The sequence below is a fragment of the Peromyscus leucopus genome, chromosome 19 (genome assembly GCF_004664715.2).
Source record: "Peromyscus leucopus breed LL Stock chromosome 19, UCI_PerLeu_2.1, whole genome shotgun sequence".
NCBI lineage: Eukaryota > Metazoa > Chordata > Mammalia > Rodentia > Cricetidae > Peromyscus > Peromyscus leucopus.
The window spans coordinates 30,956,015-30,975,093 of record NC_051079.1 but is presented as its reverse complement, the minus strand read 5'-3'; the positions used below and the strand labels follow the sequence as shown (position 1 = coordinate 30,975,093).

Sequence of the window (19,079 nt, the reverse complement as noted above, 5' to 3'; positions counted from 1 at the left end):
ATCTAATTCTTCCACTATTTCCTTCATCTTGTTCATTTCACTTTTACTTAATCATCTTCATCATAACCAGACAATGCTATTTCAAAGAATTTCAGGCTGCAAAATAAATAATATACAAATAAATCCTTCCAATTCAGCCAGGCAGCAGTGGTGCACGCCTTTAATCCTAGCACTCAGGAAGCAGAGGCATGTGGATCTCTCTGAGTTCACAGCCAGGCTGTAAACAAAGTGAGTTCCAGGACATCCTGGGCTATACAGAGAAACCCTGTCTCAAGGGAAAAAAAAAATCCTCCCAATTTACCTTAACTCAGAGTTGACATAAAGAAAGGGGGAAGACAGGATCTAATTGCACATAATGAAAAATCCAGGGAGGAGAAACTAAGCGCTTTGGTCATTTTCACTAAGCCAACTTGTAGAACTTAAGAAAAGGGTAATGAGAAAAATAAATGAATACTGAATCAGAAATACCTTAGTACCAACAATATTACTATTACTTTCTATAAGACATCCTCCCAAGAGTCTTGGTATCTTGGACAACCCAACTGCTAGCCAGCTGGAGTTTTCTTGGGCTGGAAGTAGAACTCAGGAGTGTAGCTACAGCACTTGCTTAGCATGCACAAGTCCCTGAGTTCAATCCCCAGAAGTGTGCTCCCGCATATACACATACACACAACACACAGAGACAAAGAGATAGAGGTCAAGTTTTCTTCCAGTTAACCTACGAAATGTCATTAGCGGCTGCCATTTATTGTCTTTTATTGCCAAATTTCACAAGTACCATCTTGATTTTACTATCCTAAACATTTAGAAAATGAAATAAGAAAATGAAGAATCTGACAGACTTCAACTTTCCACAAAAATTTTACTAGTATGTACCCTCTTGCCTTTTCTCTGCTCCAAGTAAGAACATTAGAACAAAGAGAACATCCTTTCAGAAGACAATGGTCTTTCAAAATATTTTTATAGCACCATCATACTTCCTCTCAGTCTGCTCTCTACAAATTAACAGCTCAGCATTTTCACATTCAAAACCTAGAACTGGCCTTGACACTGTCCTTAACCATAAAGGAGACCGCCATTTCAAGGTTTAAGACTAGGCAAGTGAACTCTAGGCTAGGACAGGCTACACAGCAAGACACTATTCTCTCAATAATACTGTTTCTAAAAACAAAAAGAGGTTTTGACAAGTGTCAAACTATTCCCCATTTGTTACTTTCCTACAAAAACAAGATGCTGCTGGGTGCTGTCACACATCTTTAATCCCAGCACTCAGGAGGCAGAGGCAGGCAGATCTCTGTGATTTTGAGGCCAGCCTGGTTTACATAGTGAGATCCAGGACAGCTGTGTCTACACAGAGAAACCCTGTCTCAAAAACAAAAATAAATAAATAATTATAATAATAATAAGCAGCAGAGGAAAGTCCTCAGCTTATCTTAAATTTAACTCAAGAAAAAAGCAGTCCTTAGTTCTAAACAACTGTTTTTCTTATTTCTAAGTGACTAGAGGTGTCACTGTCACATATAGGGCATTTACTCATTTAACACTACATTAATAATGTAGAAAAGGTTTTTTAATGGAATAAAAAAAACCACGAATTCCTAAACTTCTGGTACTTGTAAATGTTTCCCTATTGAAATGTAGTTGTAGCACACCTCTATTTTTACACAGAACCCTACAGAATAAAATGGCAGTAGCGTCAACAAAAGTATGAAAGTTAGAGACAGAAGCCAGGGTTCTCTTCATCCTCACCACAAACTAGCCTTGTAAACTTGTCTACGCTATCAATATTTTCAACTACAACAGATAAAGAATGGGTCAAGGATTAAATACATGCATTTGACAACAGCAAACACACTCAAATTAGAATGCCCAACACTATTATGTAATCCCTAATGGAAGACCTATCCACGAGTTTTTTAACTCCTTCTCTAGTCTTCATAATTTCCTGTATAATAACACACACGAATTTGCCATAACAGACTCAAATAATGCATGTTCTACTTTACTTGACAAATGTTGCAAAGAAACCTTCTGATTTGTCTTACATCAACCAGTCTGTTCACACTTAAGAGCGACTCACATTTTCTTCCCAAATACAACATAATTATTAAGAGCTTGGTACCTGGATCTGGAGGGTACCAGATCAATACCTAACCCTATCACTTAGCTAGGTGACAATGGACAAGTAATTTAACCTGACTGTGTACCTACCTCCTAAGATGGTTGCAAAACTTAGGACTGAATGCATACGATGTGTTAGAACAACATGTGTGTACATTATTCAACCTGTGCTAGCTGTTACAGCTTGTAATTTATCAACTTCGTAGACTCAATCCCTTTAAAAATTACATTTAGAACATATTTAGAAACAAAATGATCTCATTCACTGAGGCTATTATACAAAATAAGTGTAATTTTAAAAGTGACTCTAATTTTAAGATATGTAAACAACAACAAAAAAGGACATTTACCAAAACTTAGGAAAAAAAATATTGCAGTTAGCCATGAATCTTTCAAAAACATTTCAAACAGGTGAGATTCAAGGCAAATTTCAAACGCAACAGACACATGAGAACAAACTGACAATGTGAAAACAGCTAGAAAAACAACTGTAATCTGTTGTTTACCTGGAAGTGGGATTGGCATGCCAGGAAGGGGGACACGGAATGGAGGCACCATTACTGGTGGAAAGGCAGGTATTGCCGCTGCTGGCTGAGGTACTGAATGAGGAACAGCAGGAGGTAACGTCTGTGGGTGCGGCTGGGGTACAGTTTGCACAGGTGTGGCTGTAGGAGCAGGAGTTGAAACACTAACTGTAGGCGTGGCAACTGAGACAGCAGAACTTGGGGTCTGGTCTTGTGTTGTGGGTGCTGATAAAAGAGAAAACAACATGTATCACTCCTTCATGATCCTTTCTACTGTACTCACCCGTCACTCAACTCATTCAGTATTTAAAGGCCCATTATCCCATATACTGGAGGAAATGTTTCACAAAAATCTATCTCCAAGAAACTTGAAAATAGCTAAATGAAAGTTAAACAAAAACAAAAAATCAAAACTAAAACACAAAATAAAATGAGGTAAATATACAGAAATGTAATCAGGACCCAGTTCATTCATAGATATAGGGAGTGTACAGAAAATTTTATATTGAGATAATAAACCTCAAAGAGTCAAGATTTCATCAAAGAAAGAGGAGCCCAAAGAGGAAATAAGCAAATGGTGAAAGAAACACGAATAAAGGTAAAGGGTAGAGAGCAACAGAAAGTGTTCAGAATCACAGGTGAGCACTCAACTCATGAGACATGCGGCACACCAGCAAGCCTTGAGCAAGAGCCAGGAAGTCTGTACTTTGCTGGGTAGGGAAAGGGCACACTTATGCAGAGAAAATGGAGTAGGAAAACAGACACCACTGTATATACAGTGTCTTCTCACATTAGTGGCATAATTTCATAAATGTAAACAAAGGTTTCATGTGATGAATTAGATACAATGGAAAAAGAGGAAGGGAAATCAATTACATTACTGGAACTGTCTAAGCAAGAAAAAACAAAAAGAATATGCAAACAACTAATGTCGGGATATGAATGAATGGAACAGAAAACATTTCAGGTTTTCCTTTAATTATTTCAAAATTTAAGAAAACGTTTTAAGTGCTTTCCATAGTGTAACCAGGTGAATGTACAATTCAGGGTTATTTGGGTTCTGCTAACACATTTTTAACTATCTAAAATACAACACTCCATCTCTAGAATTCACATTTAAAATAGAAATGATAAAAAAAATTAAATCTATACTTCACATTATTAAGGTTTTAGCTCTTATTCAATAAAACATTTTATAACTTTACCTAGTTCCAAATAAAATCCACTACGATAATTCACTGGATTTTCAGTGATTTCTTTTTTTAAAGAAAGGGAAAGTATTAAACTCTACCTGTATTAGACTAAGAATAAACTTGAAAAATTAGTAACAGTGCTTTCCCAATCTTTAAGTAACTTCATTTTTAAATAAAAGCACAGAGCTGAATACAAACCACCCAACTGTATTGTCCACCTGACAACACAAATCTGTCCATTACCATCTTCTACCTTCTACAAATTTTGAAAAACTCACTTAGGCTGGGAAGATGTGAGTAATTTCATACTTGTCAATGAGGAACTCACCTTGGCTAAATAGACAGCAGGGCCAAACAAGTATCTTCAGGGGCCCAGGAATGAATTGTTGGTCTAGCATAGACCTAGCCTTAGGGTACAGTATCATATTAATATAATTTATAACAGTGTGAAAAATACAAAGTACATGCAACATTTGCCCAGTCCCATAGATACACCATCCAGCAACTACAGACCACTATAATGTCTGAAAGCTTATTAATTCTTCCCAATTTCCCTGAGAAGTTGACTTCATGATTAGTTTCCATAAACTTGCAAAAAATGAGCTTTGCTCAACTTCAAGTAAAATAAGTGGTTTGAATGTTTACTCCCATGTACCCAGATCTATACTGTAGTTTACAAAACTAAATTTTAAAGTATTACTGGTATTCATATTACTAAAATTATGGTTCAAAGCACCAATGCCAGGAAAATGAGTTTATAGGGACATAAAAGTTCAAGTAGAAAAGACTGCGATCAAGGAGATGGCAAAAAGTATTCACTCAACTCACTCCTACTCTCCACAGCAGGGTATTTTGAAACTGCCTAGAGATAATGAATCTGAGGAAAAGGATAAAGGCAATTCCGGAATCAAAGAGGAACCTGGGAGAGTAACGCCAATCAATGAGCAAGTTCCTACAAGTTCCATGTGCTCAAATAACTCTACAGTTCCCCATCTCAAGCCACACATATGGGATTCTAACAAGAACAAGTACCATTTTACGGAAGTACAGAAGGAGAAACAGTGCGACTAGAATCACAGTACCAGACAGAATACTCAGACACACAACATAAAAACGGGTCTTCAAATGCAGCCAACAGAGTGTGACTCTTATGTTTAGATTTTCAGGACGATTACAGCAGGAAGGAGAGGGGCACTTACAAACACGGAGCACACACAGAGCAACTGAAATACCTACAGAACCACATCCCTCAAAGTAAACCAAGTACCACCCTTCCCAAGCCATCAGAGAGACCTTAAGCAACAGGAGCCTCCACACAGTGCTACACTGCCTTTAATACCCTGCTCCCACTACCACCACCATGTACTCCATAAATCAATGGCAGGTTTCTGCCTTGGGCCCTCAAGCATAAAAGCCATAAGCTAAAGATCACAATATAGTTAGTCAGCACAACTTTCCTTCCATTTACATCTTACACTTGTAAAAGACCTACATTTTCCTGTTTCATCTATTTCTCCCAGTTTGTCTAAAAAAACGAAATAATGTCTAAAAACTGTCTCCAGGATGGATTCAATCACCAGGGCTGGGGAGAAGTGGAGACACATATGCCTATACATATACCTTACTTCTTCAATCAGTAAGGTTAATTCTAATTTGAATCCATTATGATTACATATTTCAGTATTTCAAACACTACTGATTCCCAAGTTTTTGAAGCTACCAAGCAAAGTGTGGTTTTGTTTTTCTTTATTCATTGTTCAGACAGTAAACAATAGGAATACCAACCACCCCATAAAGAAAACCAGTCAGTGCAATGCATTAACAATGGTCACATCAAGATCATTTCAATAATCTGGGCTCAGTCTGTTTGCAGTGATACCACCAACACACAGAATAACTATTTAAAAAAATCTGTCTTCAGCCCTTACATCTGATAAGTATACATTCTCACTTTTACTTTTTTAAAGTTCTAAGTCTTAGGATGTAACCATACACTTGGAAATTCTTTCCTTATTGTTTCTAAGCCAATCCCCACTGCATTGACGAATAACTTACTCCAGGGCTCACCATTTCTAAAAGAGGTTACAGAAAAAGTCCTAACAAAGTCTTCTGACTTCAACAACACCCAGACCCGCTACTTAAAGAACATTCCAGAACATCTGCCTGATTTTTAAAACTATCCACCCCCTGGGATTGCTCTTAAACAGTCTATTGACCAATATAAATTGTCCTACTTCAGAACTTCCCTGTCAATCCCATAAAATACATCAGTCCTCACAAGCTGACCTTAGTTCAAGCCTCAATTAGAAAACTGTAAAGTAAGGTCCAACACACTGAATTTTGTAAATCCCACAGCATTTGTCACTAGTGTCTGGTCAATTAAAATAACTACACTTCTACAGCTTAACTGCATGAACTATACTGGGGCAAATTTCTTCTACTCTTACAAGTGCCCAATTTTCTCTAACTCAGAAATTTTAATGTCAAAACGTATTTTAAATAATGTCAAGGGTAATGCCAGAAACTACCTTTTTAGACTACAGGATTTGGTTTTCACACCCCTAAATACCCACACACTAGGCCAGTACTCACTTGATACTGTCTGTGCAACCGAAGTAGCAGTTGTCGTGGTGGCTGTGGTAGAGGATGGGGTAGACGATGGTGTTGAAGTAGACACTGCAGGTGCTGGGCTACTGGTTGTAGGGGTGGGAGCGCCTACTGCTTGTGCTTGCACTTGTGCCTGGACCTGAGCCTGGGCCTGGGCTTGAGCCTGAGCCTGAGCCTGGGCCTGGGCCTGAGCCTGGGCCTGGGCTTGGGCCTGAGCCTGTGCCTGGGCCTGGGCCTGAGCCTGTGCCTGGGCCTGGGCCTGGGCTTGAGCCTGAGCCTGAGCCTGGGCTTGAGCTTGAGCCTGAGCCTGAGCCTGGGCCTGGGCCTGGGCCTGAGCCTGGGCCTGAACCTGCGCTTGGGCTGCAAGCATAGGTGTCAGTTCTGATTGCTGAATAACCTTTACTCCATCTGGCTTGGTCCATGCAGATTCACGTGTCCGAGCATTATAATAATAAACCTGCAAAGGAAGGAAAAAAAGTAGTAATCACAAAATCTGATACTAAAAAAATGTTATATTTTGTCTTAAAAGATAAAGTAGCTTTAGAGACGGTTATACAATATTATGAGTCTATGTTTCTATAAAACAGAAAAGGAAACCTAATGTAGTATTTTGCAAAGGAAGTTAACGAAGGCCTTGCTGACAAAATTGGCCTTTGGCTAGTGTGTGAGAACTGGACTTGAGAGTACTGCACCCCTCTTCCTAATAAGAATTGTGCACTGTGCCTAAACTGTGTATGCAAACAATGCAGCTCATGCTGAAAGTCTGTTTTCCTTCTGGGAGTGTGGAATTTTAGTTTATGCTGGAATGGTGGTACTATACCATCTAATGAAAACCTCTAGGTTCAGGTGAGCTTGCTGCTAGAAAAACTTCTCATGTGTGGTCACCATTCTACTCTGAAGAAAATTAAGCATGTACAGTCTCATTCCTTAAGAGGACTTTGGGAAGCTCAGGTCTATTTTTCTTCCTATCTTGCCTCAGGCACCTCCTGTTAGTTTTGTATCCTTTCATTGTAGTCTAAGCTACGAGGTCAACTACACAATGATCCCTACTGATGATTGTCAAGCCTAAAGATGGTTTTGAGAATCTGTGACACATCATTGAAAATGCAAGCCTCCATGCAACCTTGTAACTACAGCAAAATCTAATGCAGCAAGCTCCTCTGGAGTCGTACCCTAATCCCTGTTTGAAGCTCAGTCTTAATGCATAGAGGTACCAGAATCTCAAACTACCAAATTTTCACTACTTTGCCACCACAGAAATAAGTTGAGTATATTTTGTAATTTACCTTCCCATCTGGAGTTTTATTTTCTACCCATATCTCCTCAGTGGGAGGCAGTGCTGGAGCACCAGGAGCAGTCCCAGGAGGCATTCCTGGTGGGAACATCATACCCGGAGGAGGCGGCATAGCTCCCATGGGTGGAGGCATGAAAGGTGGTCTCTGTGAATGCACAACAACAGTTATGATCACTTGTAAACAACCTTATTTCTTCCTTCAGGTTAGTAAGAACTACAAAAGCAAACAGCTGTCCATTCAAATACATCTGGCTACTGCATGAGCAAAATTATTAATCTGTAATAAAAATAACAAGAATATCAAAATACTGACAAGAGCTAATTCTAGGTTATGCCATCATGAGTAAACTTTATGTTACATTGCATTTTTCATACACTGGGTTACTTTAAAAGAAAAAAGTTGACTTTTAAATATTCTGGGGATTTTTTTCATGTTTTTGTTTTTGTTGTGGTAGGGGTCAAACCCAGGGCCTTGTGAATGTTAGGTAAGTGTTCTATTCCTGAGCTACATCTCAAGCCCCTGTTTATATACCACGCTTATCCATGACCCTCCATAGTAGCCACTAACAATAAACATTATTTTACAAAATCATACAGCAATAACCCTTATTATTTACTTCAAGCAAAAAATGTAGTTAAAAACATATTTTCCCATCCTATTTTTTATGCAGTAGTAATAAAACTCACTTTAAATGTCAATAAGTTTTGTGTGATATTTTGTTTGTGTTTTGACAAATAAAGCTTGCTTAGAGTCAGAAGGTGGAGCTAGCCACTAGTTAACCATAGAGGTTTGGAGGACTGTAGAGAGAGGGACAGGAAGTGGTAAGGCGGGGCTCAGATAGGATCTCAGCCCTTTTGTTTGGAGAAACCTGTGAGGTAGGAAGTGACTGTGGTTGCTCCCCTGCTTCTCTGATCTTTCAGGTTTTTACCCCTATATCTGACTCCTGCTTTTTATTGATAAGATTAATTAGATTTATGCTTCAAGTAAGTTTCACAAATACAGAAAACAATTATCCACTTCAGGCTTCATTTATTCTGGTCTGGTCTGGTCTGGGCACTGGTCTCAGCCCTTGCACAAGCCTCTCTCTCATCACACCTTTTAGTGGAAAGCTTAGAAATCAACCCAGCATATAGGACACCACTGCTGTGGATATCACTCTATATAAATAAAACACTGATGGCCAGTGACCAGGCAGGAAGTATAGGTGGGACAAGGAGAGAGGAGAACTGGGGAAACAGGAAGAAGGAGGAGAGAGACTGCAGCCACCGCCAGGACAAGCAGCATGTAAAGACGCCGGTAAGCCACCATCCACGTGGCAAGGTATAGATTTATAGAAATGGGTTAATTTAAGATATAAGAACAGTTAGCAAGAAGCCTGCCACGGCCATATAGTTTATAAGTAATATAAGCATCTGAGTGATTATTTTATACGTGGATTGTGGGACTGCGGGGCTTGTCCTCCAGCAACACACCACTCTTGTAAGTCAACAGAACCTGAAAATTCCTCCACCATCCTTTTTAGTGACTACTAACAAGATCCCACGCCAAGCTGTATCAGAAGCAAGAAAAGTTGCAGCTTCTTCTGATACGCAGGCCTGGTAACTTCAGCATAATGAAGGAGTCTTCAACTAAGTTTGCACTGTACATTAGTTTCAGAAGTAAAAATATAATGAATATTGGGGCTGCCATTTTGGGCAAAGATAAAAAGATGTTCTCTATAATTTGAATCTAATATAAAAATTAAATTACCAAAAGCACCTTAAGTTGGACAAGGGGACTGAGTTCCACTTTCCTGAAAGTACTCCCTGCCCTACACCTGCTTTGAACTTGTTTCTGTTCCTTACATAGGCTCATGTCTTTCCAGCACCAACAGACTCCATTTATAAAAGACCTACCCTAATGTCTCATGAACCCTCAGCTACAAATAATTCAGAGGATTTAATGTAAAGCAACACAATTATCCATCAAGACTAAAAGCAGCATCACAGCATCTGAGACATGTCACCCACACTGAATCCTTACTAGAAGAGCACACTTATTGAGTACACACTGTAATTAATTAATAATAATAATTAAGTAATAATAAGTAATTAATTAATCACTGCACTGATCAAATGTACACAGTAAATGTATAGTCACTAAGAAACTGGATTTTTGTAATCTTCAAGTAAATACAATACCACATCTCTTATAGATAAGCCTCCAGTTAAAACACGAGTTTAGCATATTTTATATGGTGGTGCATGTCAACAATCCCAGCACCCAGAGGCTGAAGCAGGAGAACTACTGCATGCTCAAGGCCAGTCTGGGATACACAGTGAATTCAAGTCCAGCCTATGATAAACAGCAAGTCCCCATCAAATTAAAAAAAAAAAAAAAAAAAAAAACACATAATGTTTTTCTAATACCAAAAGATTTGGGAAAAGAAAGAAGAAAAAAAGTTAAATCCTATTATCATTCTCCAAATTCTACCCTAGGCATCATTTCTACAGTGGAAAACTACTCAATATTATACAGTATACATCTATTATATACTTGCTAGCAATATAAACCATGAAAGAGAAATATCCTCCAGTCAGTACATAAAGATTTGGAAGTCTTTTCCCACATTGAAGATGGTTACAGAAGAGAATTTGCCAAGTTACTGAGAGAAACACAAACTAGTCATTGAGGCAGGTGTGTCGGTAGGCTTCTGCCACCACCTACATCCCTCTTCTCCCTCCCATATTAAATAACTTAAGGAACAACAGCAACATGTGTCTCCTTAGCTGTCATTTTATTTCAGACTTGAATTTTTGCTGGATGAGGTGTCTCACACTTACAATCTCAGCATTGAAGAACTAAGGCAGGAGGATCACAGTAAATTCAAGGCCAGTCTGAGCTACAGAGTGAAAATTTGCCTTAAAAAAAAAAAAAAAAAAAAAAAAAAAAAAAAAACACCAGGAACTGAGTCAGTGGTTAATTATGTTTGCTCCTCTTCCAGGGAACCCAAATATGGTTCCCAGTATCCATGTCCATCGGTTCACAACAGCTTGTTAACTCCAGTATCAGGAGGGATCTGATGCCCTCTTCTGGCCCGTGCACACATGTGCGCACGCACATACACACATACATACACACACACACACACACACACACACACACACACACACACACACACAAAAAAAAAAACATTTAAAAATGAAATTAAATCTTTAAGGGCTGGAGAGATGGCTTGGTTTCCAGCATTCCAACTCTAGATCCAGGGTATGGGGTACCCTGGGCCTCAGTGGGTATCTGGTAAACGTACACATACATGTAGGCAAAACTCATATACATAAAACAAAGAAAAATCTAAACAAAAATAAACAGAATCAAGTTTTTAAGGCAAAAACTTATATATAAAATTGATACTGATGCCAACTAAGCAATGGCAACCTCTTACCTGGAGGTGTGGTGGGCCCATGGGTGGAGGTATTCCTCCTGGGGGAGGCATTGGTGGCATATTAGGATCGAAAGGAGGCCGTCCAAAGGGGGGTCTGGGTGGTGGTGGAGGGCCTCTCATCATGCCAAAAGGAGGAGGAGGTCTCATGAGAGGTGGCGGGCCTCGCATCACTGCATTTGGTGGGGGAGCTGGGCCTCGGAACCGCAAGGCCTGCTGCTGAGCCATCCTGTGTGGAAGAACAGTGAACAGGTTCTCAAAATTGCAAAAGTAGCCACTCACAACTGAATTATAGCAATTTTTAAAGGGCCCAAGTGCAAGCAAGAGTTGGAAAGCCATTATTTTTGCAATCACATGGTAAAAATGAGATGAGAATGAAGATGAGGGCAGATATTTAGATGATTTTAAAATATCTTCCCACAATAGTACATATAGTCACAAAATAGAATGAAAACCACAATCAGAAAATTAAGCAATACCAGGTTGTCATAATTAATGTTGTCTAAGGGCATGACTGAGAGGCATACCCCACATAGTGCAACCAAGAGTATACAACCTCAGTCTAATAACGAATACATAATGTTGCTGGGCAATGAGAAGACTCAACAGGTAAAGGCACTTAACGCCAAGCCACAAGGTAGGAGAGAACCAAGTCACCCAAGTTACCCTCTGGCGCACGCACATACACACATACACACACACACACACACACACTTTTTAAAAAGAATGTTCCAGACGGGGGTTGCTCAGAAATATCAGTGGTATACAGACAAGGTTAAAGAAAGCTGAAAAAACCATCTGTGGACTAGGCTTCACATACCAAACAGAAGCAGTACTACATAAGGTGGCAGGATCTGTCAGAGAAGGATCAACTTCAGACACTGATTCCTAGGCTACTTCTGTAGTCACAGAAAATAGACACAAATGTATTTAGCGGGAAATGTTCCAAGTATCTTAATCATAAGCAGTTCAGAGTTAAAAAGAGCATGCATACATGCAAATAAAGCAAGAGGGAAAATACCAAGTGTTCCATCTTCATTTCTTTCATTTTTTAAAGTTTGAAATACTTTTATGTTTTTGTTTTTTGAAACATGGTGTCTCTACAGAGCCTTGGCTGTCCTGGAACTCACTATAAAGACTAGAATGGCCTCAAACTCAAAATCTGTCTCTGCTTCCTGAGTGCTGAGATTAAAAGCACACACGCCCTAAGCTTTTAAAAGAGGATGGAGGGCTGGTGAGATGGCTGAGCAGGTAAAGGTACTTGCCATCAAGCCTGATGACCCGGAGTTTGATCCCTGGGATCTACACAACAGACCTAAATTCCTGTAAGTTGTCCTGATTTTCATGTATACACCAAGGCACACACAAAAATATTCCGTAAAAAGAATTTTTGTATTAGAAGAGAGTGGTCACAGCCCAAGACACTTCAAATATTGTGTACCTCCCCTTCAATGCGCCCTCCCCCGCAAGCTCTGACCAAATATCTTAGTGTATTCTTTCCATGGCATTTGAGTAAATAACGAATGTCATAAATAACAGCATTAGCCAGGCGGCAGTGGCTCCCACCTTTAATCCCAGGTTGGGAGGCAGAGGCAGATGGATCTCTATGAGCTGAAGGCCAGCTTGGTCTACAGAGTGAGATCCAGGATAGCCAGGGCTACACAACACAGTGAAACCCTGTCTCAAAAAATAAATAAACAAACAGACAAACAAGCAATAGTATTATTTACCTTTGCCCAGGTGATTAATGTGTGTGTGTGTGTGTGTGTGTGTGTGTGTGTGGTGTGTGTGTGTGTGTATGTATCCCTAAAAGTGCTGACTACATGCCAGGGAAATGCTCTTTTCAAATATTGTTTATTTAGTAACATTTCTATGAGATTATGAAGTGAACACCATTGTTAATCCCATTTTACAGGTAAGGAACGAGGGCACACAAAACTGAAATACTGTATCCAGTCCAAGGCCTCACAGCTTGCTTGTTAGTGGTAAAGCAAGAATTACAACACCAGTGTCCTGTAAGCCCTTTCTTTCAAAGGAATTTTGTTCACTCATTTCTCCAGCACACTGTCAAGTCTAGACATAGTAGGCCCATTAAATACTCATGAGGGGTTGGCGAGATGGCTCAGCAGTTAGGAGCACTGGCTGCTCTGAGAGGACCTGGGTTCAATTCCCAGCACCGACATGGCAGCTCACCAGTCTAACTCCAGTTCCAGGGGATCCGACACCCATACACAGACATAAATGCAGACAAAACACCAATGCACATAAAATAAAAATAAATAATTTTTAAAAATACTTATGTGGCTGGACATAGTGGCACATGCCTTTAAATCCCAGCATTGGGAGGCAGAGGTAGGTGGATCTCTGTGAGCTATGAGGCCAGTCTGATCTACACAGTAAGTTCCAGGACAGCCAAGGATACATAGAAAAACCTTGTCTCAAAAACAAAAACAAAACAAAAAACCTACTCATATAAATCAACACATGTATACCTTGGTGATACTGTACGAAAGCTACCATACAAGGGCAAGACACAGAGCCTACAATAATTATTTTTATTACAGCCAGACATGGTGGTTAATGCCTGCAATCCTAGCTATTCAAAGACAGAGGCAAGCTGGGAATAATGATAAACACCTTTAATCCCAGCATTTAGGAGGCAGAGGTAGGGTTATCTTTGTGAGTTCAAGGCCAGCCTGATCTACAGATTGAGTTCCAGGACAGCCAGGGCTATGTAGAGAAACCTTGTCTCAAAAAACACCAAAAAGAACTACATAGTGAAACTGTCTCAGAGGGGGAAAAAGAAAGACAGAGGCAGGAGGGTCATGAGGCCATTCTAGGCAACCCAAGATTCTTATCTCTAAATAAATAACTTTAAAAAAAAAAAACCCTATTATGAGTCGGGCGGCGGCGGCGGTGGTGGTGGTGGTGGTGGTGGTGGTGGTGGTGGTGGTGCACGCCTTTAATCCCAGCACTCGGGAGGCAGAGGCAGGTGGATCTTTGTGAGTTTGAGGCCAGCCTGGTCTACAGAGCGAGATCCAGGAAAGGCGCAAAGCTACACAGAGAAACCCTGTCTCGAAAAACAAACAAACAAACAAATAAATAAATAAATAAACACCCTATTATTAAACTTCAACTTGCTGAAGTCAATTACAGCAACTACCTAGACCTTCTTACATAAACTAAGAATGTACATTACACACGATTCAAATTTCCATACTCAAAAAAACTAGATTAATAATAATATTCTTTCTTTCTTTGGGGAGAGGGGTTGGCTTTTTCTATCTGGTTGAGCACACCTTTAATCCCAGAACTCAGGAGGCAGAGGCAGGTGGATCTCTGTGAGTTCCAGGACAACTAGAGCTATTACACAGAGAAACTCTTGTCTCAACAAACAAAAAGAAAAGAATGTACCTTAATATTAGGTATCCTTTTTGTCAGTTTTTCCTTTTCAAAAAAATCAACGGGTTTTTTTTTTTTTTGGGGGGGGGGAATCCATACCTCCTACTTCTAACTTCAAGTCAAGCACTTAGCCTCTAGAACCACGAAGCTATACCTGCTCTGTTCTTCATCAGGTTAGTTACATACATTCCCAAGTCTGAATTTCCTACCATGTAAAGAATGTAGACTTCAAATAAAAGCTACCTCAGTTCTGTTCAATGAGATAATCCCTGTCACACAATTTAAGGTAATAGCCAATATACAGTAAATTGTATTATCACTTCCAATTACTCCCAATACCTCATAGAGCTTTGCCTATATAAGGCATTTAGTTAATTTTCCAGATTTCTTTTTAAAGTCTGCCACTAATTTCCTGCTGCCAGTTATATGTAGAGCATGTCCTGAGATCTTTATCTACACAACTTCAACACTTCCTCACCAAAATAAACAGATAAAGCACCTGGAACAGCAACGACCAGAAATGCTTGTGAAGTACTAGCTACTAAGGACTGTTACTACATTAGCATTAGTGTTCCATGCTATTAAAATTACTGTTATTAATATTAATGTCGGGTGTTATTACCAGGCCGTTATCTGGATGTTGTGGACAGCTCAGTCTCCAGTATTTCTGCTCTTCAAATATATCACCTGCATTATGTTGAAGCCTGTGCTTACCGTTTCCACTGCTTGGCATGTTCTTCCCACCCCTTTCTATGACTGTCCACTCTTCATTATTCAGACGCAGTCCAAATGTCACCTCAACCTGCTCCCCACCTCTAGGGTCTCACAGCCCCTCTCTGGACCTTTACCCAACTGAGTTTTCAAGTACAGCAAATTCGATAAAGCTCTCACTCTATCACTTATTTTTACCCATCACTGTACAGCTTTTAATATATTGACACTATGTATTACTGTTTAATAACGATTATGAACCCTGAACACTTCCTATTTACCAGGACAGTTACATGGGCATTTTCTGTACTCTCTTAATTCTTACAACCACCTAAGATGAGTTTAATGTCATTTTTACAAAGGAAAAATAGCTTGTTAAGGAAGCTAGTTTATAGTAATGCCAGAATATTCTCATTCCTGTTTTCACCAGCAAAGAAATCCAGGTTTCAAGTACCTTGTCCTATGTATAAGTAGTAAACAAAGCCCCCTGGAGAAAAAAGAAAAAAAAAGCCCTAGGGTAAGAGACCTATACACAAATCAGTCCGAAAGTTACTTCAGGGCCCTCAACCAGAAAATGACAAATGGATCTCTGAATTTCACAGCGGTTGCAAGCAACTTGAGATCCCACAACTTCCAACATTTTGGGGGAAGTCTACATGCATGAAGAAAAATTGTCTTTAATTTTCTTCAAAAGAACATCCTGGAAATACAAATATATTTTTCTAGAAGTAATCTACCCAGATAAGCAAACTCCTCAGAGAAAATACTTTAGTTGAATGGGCACGAAACTAAAGATGCTACCTTCTTACATATAGGAGGCAAATTATGGAAACAATGAATCAGCTGGGACCCAGGTTTTAGTTCCAACCCAGCCAACTAGCTCCATATGTTTCACACCTGTAGGCTGATCCTCATTTGATGGAGTTAGTTTCCTTTCAAATTTAGACCAACCTCAATTAAATGGAAGGTCTTTGGGGACAAAGGGCTTTCCCCTTTATTGCCAGGACCTAGGCCAGAAACTGTCACAGATTGCATAAGTGTAGTAGGATAAGGTGACCATATCTCAATATCGGTTTATTACCCCATATCTACTAAACATCGCATTTCTGACTCTATGAAGCATATATGAGATGCAAATACAAAACAAAGCTCAGTTTCTGCCATCAAAGCAGCCAGTTTATCATAAATTGAGAGCAATGCTAAACCTTCTACAATGTGCTGCAAAGAAACGAGACAGAGTCACATGTAATAGAGGCTGGCCTGAAATTTACCACCCTCAACTTCCTGAATGCGGGATTAACAAGCGTTTGCCACCACACATAGCTCCACAAGCAACCTCTAAGCCAAGAAGCTAAGGGACCGAATACTTGCAGCAGGTCCTCTAATTAAAGCCTTATTAGGATCAGTTTTGCAATAATGTCTAGAGTCTAGACAATCAGTAATAAGTCTACAGGGCTACTTGCTGTGAAGTTGAAGACACTCTCCAAAACGCTCCGCTAAGACCCTGAGGCTAGCTAACCTCTTGAGACCAGAATCAAAAATACTTTTTATCACTAGTACTGGAAGATCCTGAAAATGCACTCCAGCCATTCATCACACACGTATGGGGGTGAAAGGATTCATCTCAGAAATAAGACAAAACCCTGTTCCTGCCAGAGAGGGAATTTTCGTGTGTGACATTCTGAACCCGAAAGCCGTTATTTTCTTCTATGCAAGGCTAGTCTCCATTTCCTTAGAAAATTTCATCCCTTACTCTAGAAAACACGAATCCTCAACATCGACACCGCTGTTTTCCTTTTAAACGCCGAAAACGGCACATTTCAGAATGGGCACTGAGTAGCTGAGATGGCATTTTCCCTTCCAAGGGGATTTTAAAAAAAAAAATGTACATACACAAAACGTAAGTCACCTCTTTTTCTCTTCAAAAGCCACCTACAAAGAGATGGCATTTCCCGGTCACTCCGATCAAACTTTAATCACAAATTGCAGGGGCACTGACTGAGTGAGGAGGTTCCAGAGGGAAGAAAGGTCACTCACTGCCTCGGTAGGGCTAAGGCGTGGGTGAGAAGAGAGCGAGGTCGCAGGCTAGGGACCCGGACACATCAAATCACTTCCTGCATTCACAATTCCAACCTCGACTCGTTCCACCGCCCCAACCCCTCGGAGCCGTCCCCTGGACCACTGAGCGGAGGGGGGGGACGACGGGGACGAGGACGAGGGACCGGGCCTGGCACCGCCTTTTTTTGGCCTGCGAACGGAGCCCTGCAACTCGTCCTAAAACCCGGGTGGAGGATCCGCGGGAGAGAGAGAGAGCGAGAGCGAGCCTTTTAAAGCCGCAGCCTCCGTGGCCCCCAGCAAACGGTCGGGGCTGCGAACCTTGACAAAAGAAACGGAATCGCGAACGAGGGCCGGCGTGAAAGCGAGAGAAGCCGGGGAAGGTGGGCGGGAGGCCGGGCGGCGCGAGGCCGCGGGCGGCGTGGACGAGGCCACAGCGGGTCCGCCAGTGCCGGCCGGCGGCGCGGGCGGCGGAGGGAGCGGCGGGGAGCGGGCGGCGGCGGAGGGAGCGGCCAGCCGAGCCCGTCGGGGTAGGCCGGGAGCGGAGGCGCGCCGCCCAGGCCTGCGGGCCCCGCGAAGGACGCGGGTGCGCCCCGCCGCGCGCAGGAGGCCGCAGGCCAGCCCCGGCCCCGGTTCTCATTCAAGCCGCCTTCCCTTCCCCCTTTCGCCAGCCCCACGCGGTCCGGCCCCGGACCGCCGCGATGCCTGTCCCCCACTGTCGTCCCCTCGGGCCCCCCCCCCGCAGCCTGCCCCAGCCACTGGGACGCCAGAGCGCCGAGAGGTGCGGGAAGGCGGCGCCCTTTACCTCAGCTCCCCCGGGTTGAAGCGCTCGCCTTCCCCTCCGTCCCCGCCACGCTCCGCCATTACAGACAGTCGCGTTCATCCACCCGCCGACCCGGCGTTCCCGATTGGTCGGGAGAATCGTCAATCCCCCGCACAGGAGGCGGGACTAGCCGAGATCGATAAGATGATTGGCGAAGCTCGCCATCAATCTTGACGTTTGGGACGGCATTTGTTCTACTATTGGGCAAAGGGCCCGCCGACTTTGAAAGCGGTATGGAGACGGTCAGTTGATTGGCCGCTCGTAGGCTTCATGGGAAATGAGACATTGGCAAGGAGGAACAGGTGGCGCCCTCTTGCGGAAAGAAAATCTAGGTCCTCCCAAGTTCCGCCCAGCCTAACGTAGCCACGTGTCGGCGCGGCTTGCAGGAGCCAGATGTGGAGCCATATTGGCCACTAATAGCTCAGGCCGGGATCTTGGGCGTTATACGAGCCAATCGAAATCGACCTGGGTCGCACCCAAACCAATTATCAGGTTGCAAGGGAAAGCGGTATTTCCTTGCAGTTAACAAGAGGCGTTAAGTCACTACGCTGTGTGTGCTTGTTCTGAAATGATTGCAAGCATGCCTTCCAGTTCACCTAATCAACAGCAGGCTGAATGTTATATAATTTACTGCATGAAAATAAGTAGATTGGAGAAGGGAGGTCTCTGCAATTTACAGCTTTAGCATTTCTCCTTCAATCTCAAAATAAAGCTGTCTAAATTAGCACAGCCTGATACCAGAAGTAATTATAAATATGCTATATTTTTAACTTTAAAAAGAAGAGGGGCAGGGATTTCGATGGAATAGTGAAAATGGCCGCTGTCATTACTGAACTCAAATTAATGACAAATTTTACACAGTGCTATGCACTACTCTAAACACAGGTCATGTATTGTTTCTTTTAGACTTTGAAATCCACTAACAGG

The 19,079-nt window shown here is 41.6% G+C and overlaps 1 protein-coding gene across 4 annotated transcripts in view; it reads right to left on the bottom strand.

The window, feature by feature from the left end:
- Positions 1-18,241, bottom strand: part of Tcerg1 (transcription elongation regulator 1) — a 54,593-nt gene extending 36,352 nt beyond the window's left edge. For all 4 annotated transcript variants that reach the window (XM_037197120.1, XM_028881716.2, XM_028881717.2 and 1 more), the window contains exons 1-5: positions 18,135-18,241; positions 11,165-11,390; positions 7,732-7,884; positions 6,431-6,902; positions 2,628-2,870 (exon numbers count right to left, since the gene is read on the bottom strand). In XM_037197120.1, the coding sequence (XP_037053015.1) occupies positions 2,628-2,870; positions 6,431-6,902; positions 7,732-7,884; positions 11,165-11,390; positions 18,135-18,193 (1,153 nt within the window). In that variant the 5' untranslated portion in view covers positions 18,194-18,241. The remainder of the gene's footprint in view (positions 1-2,627; positions 2,871-6,430; positions 6,903-7,731; positions 7,885-11,164; positions 11,391-18,134) is intronic.
- Between the last annotated feature and the right edge of the window lie 838 nt (positions 18,242-19,079).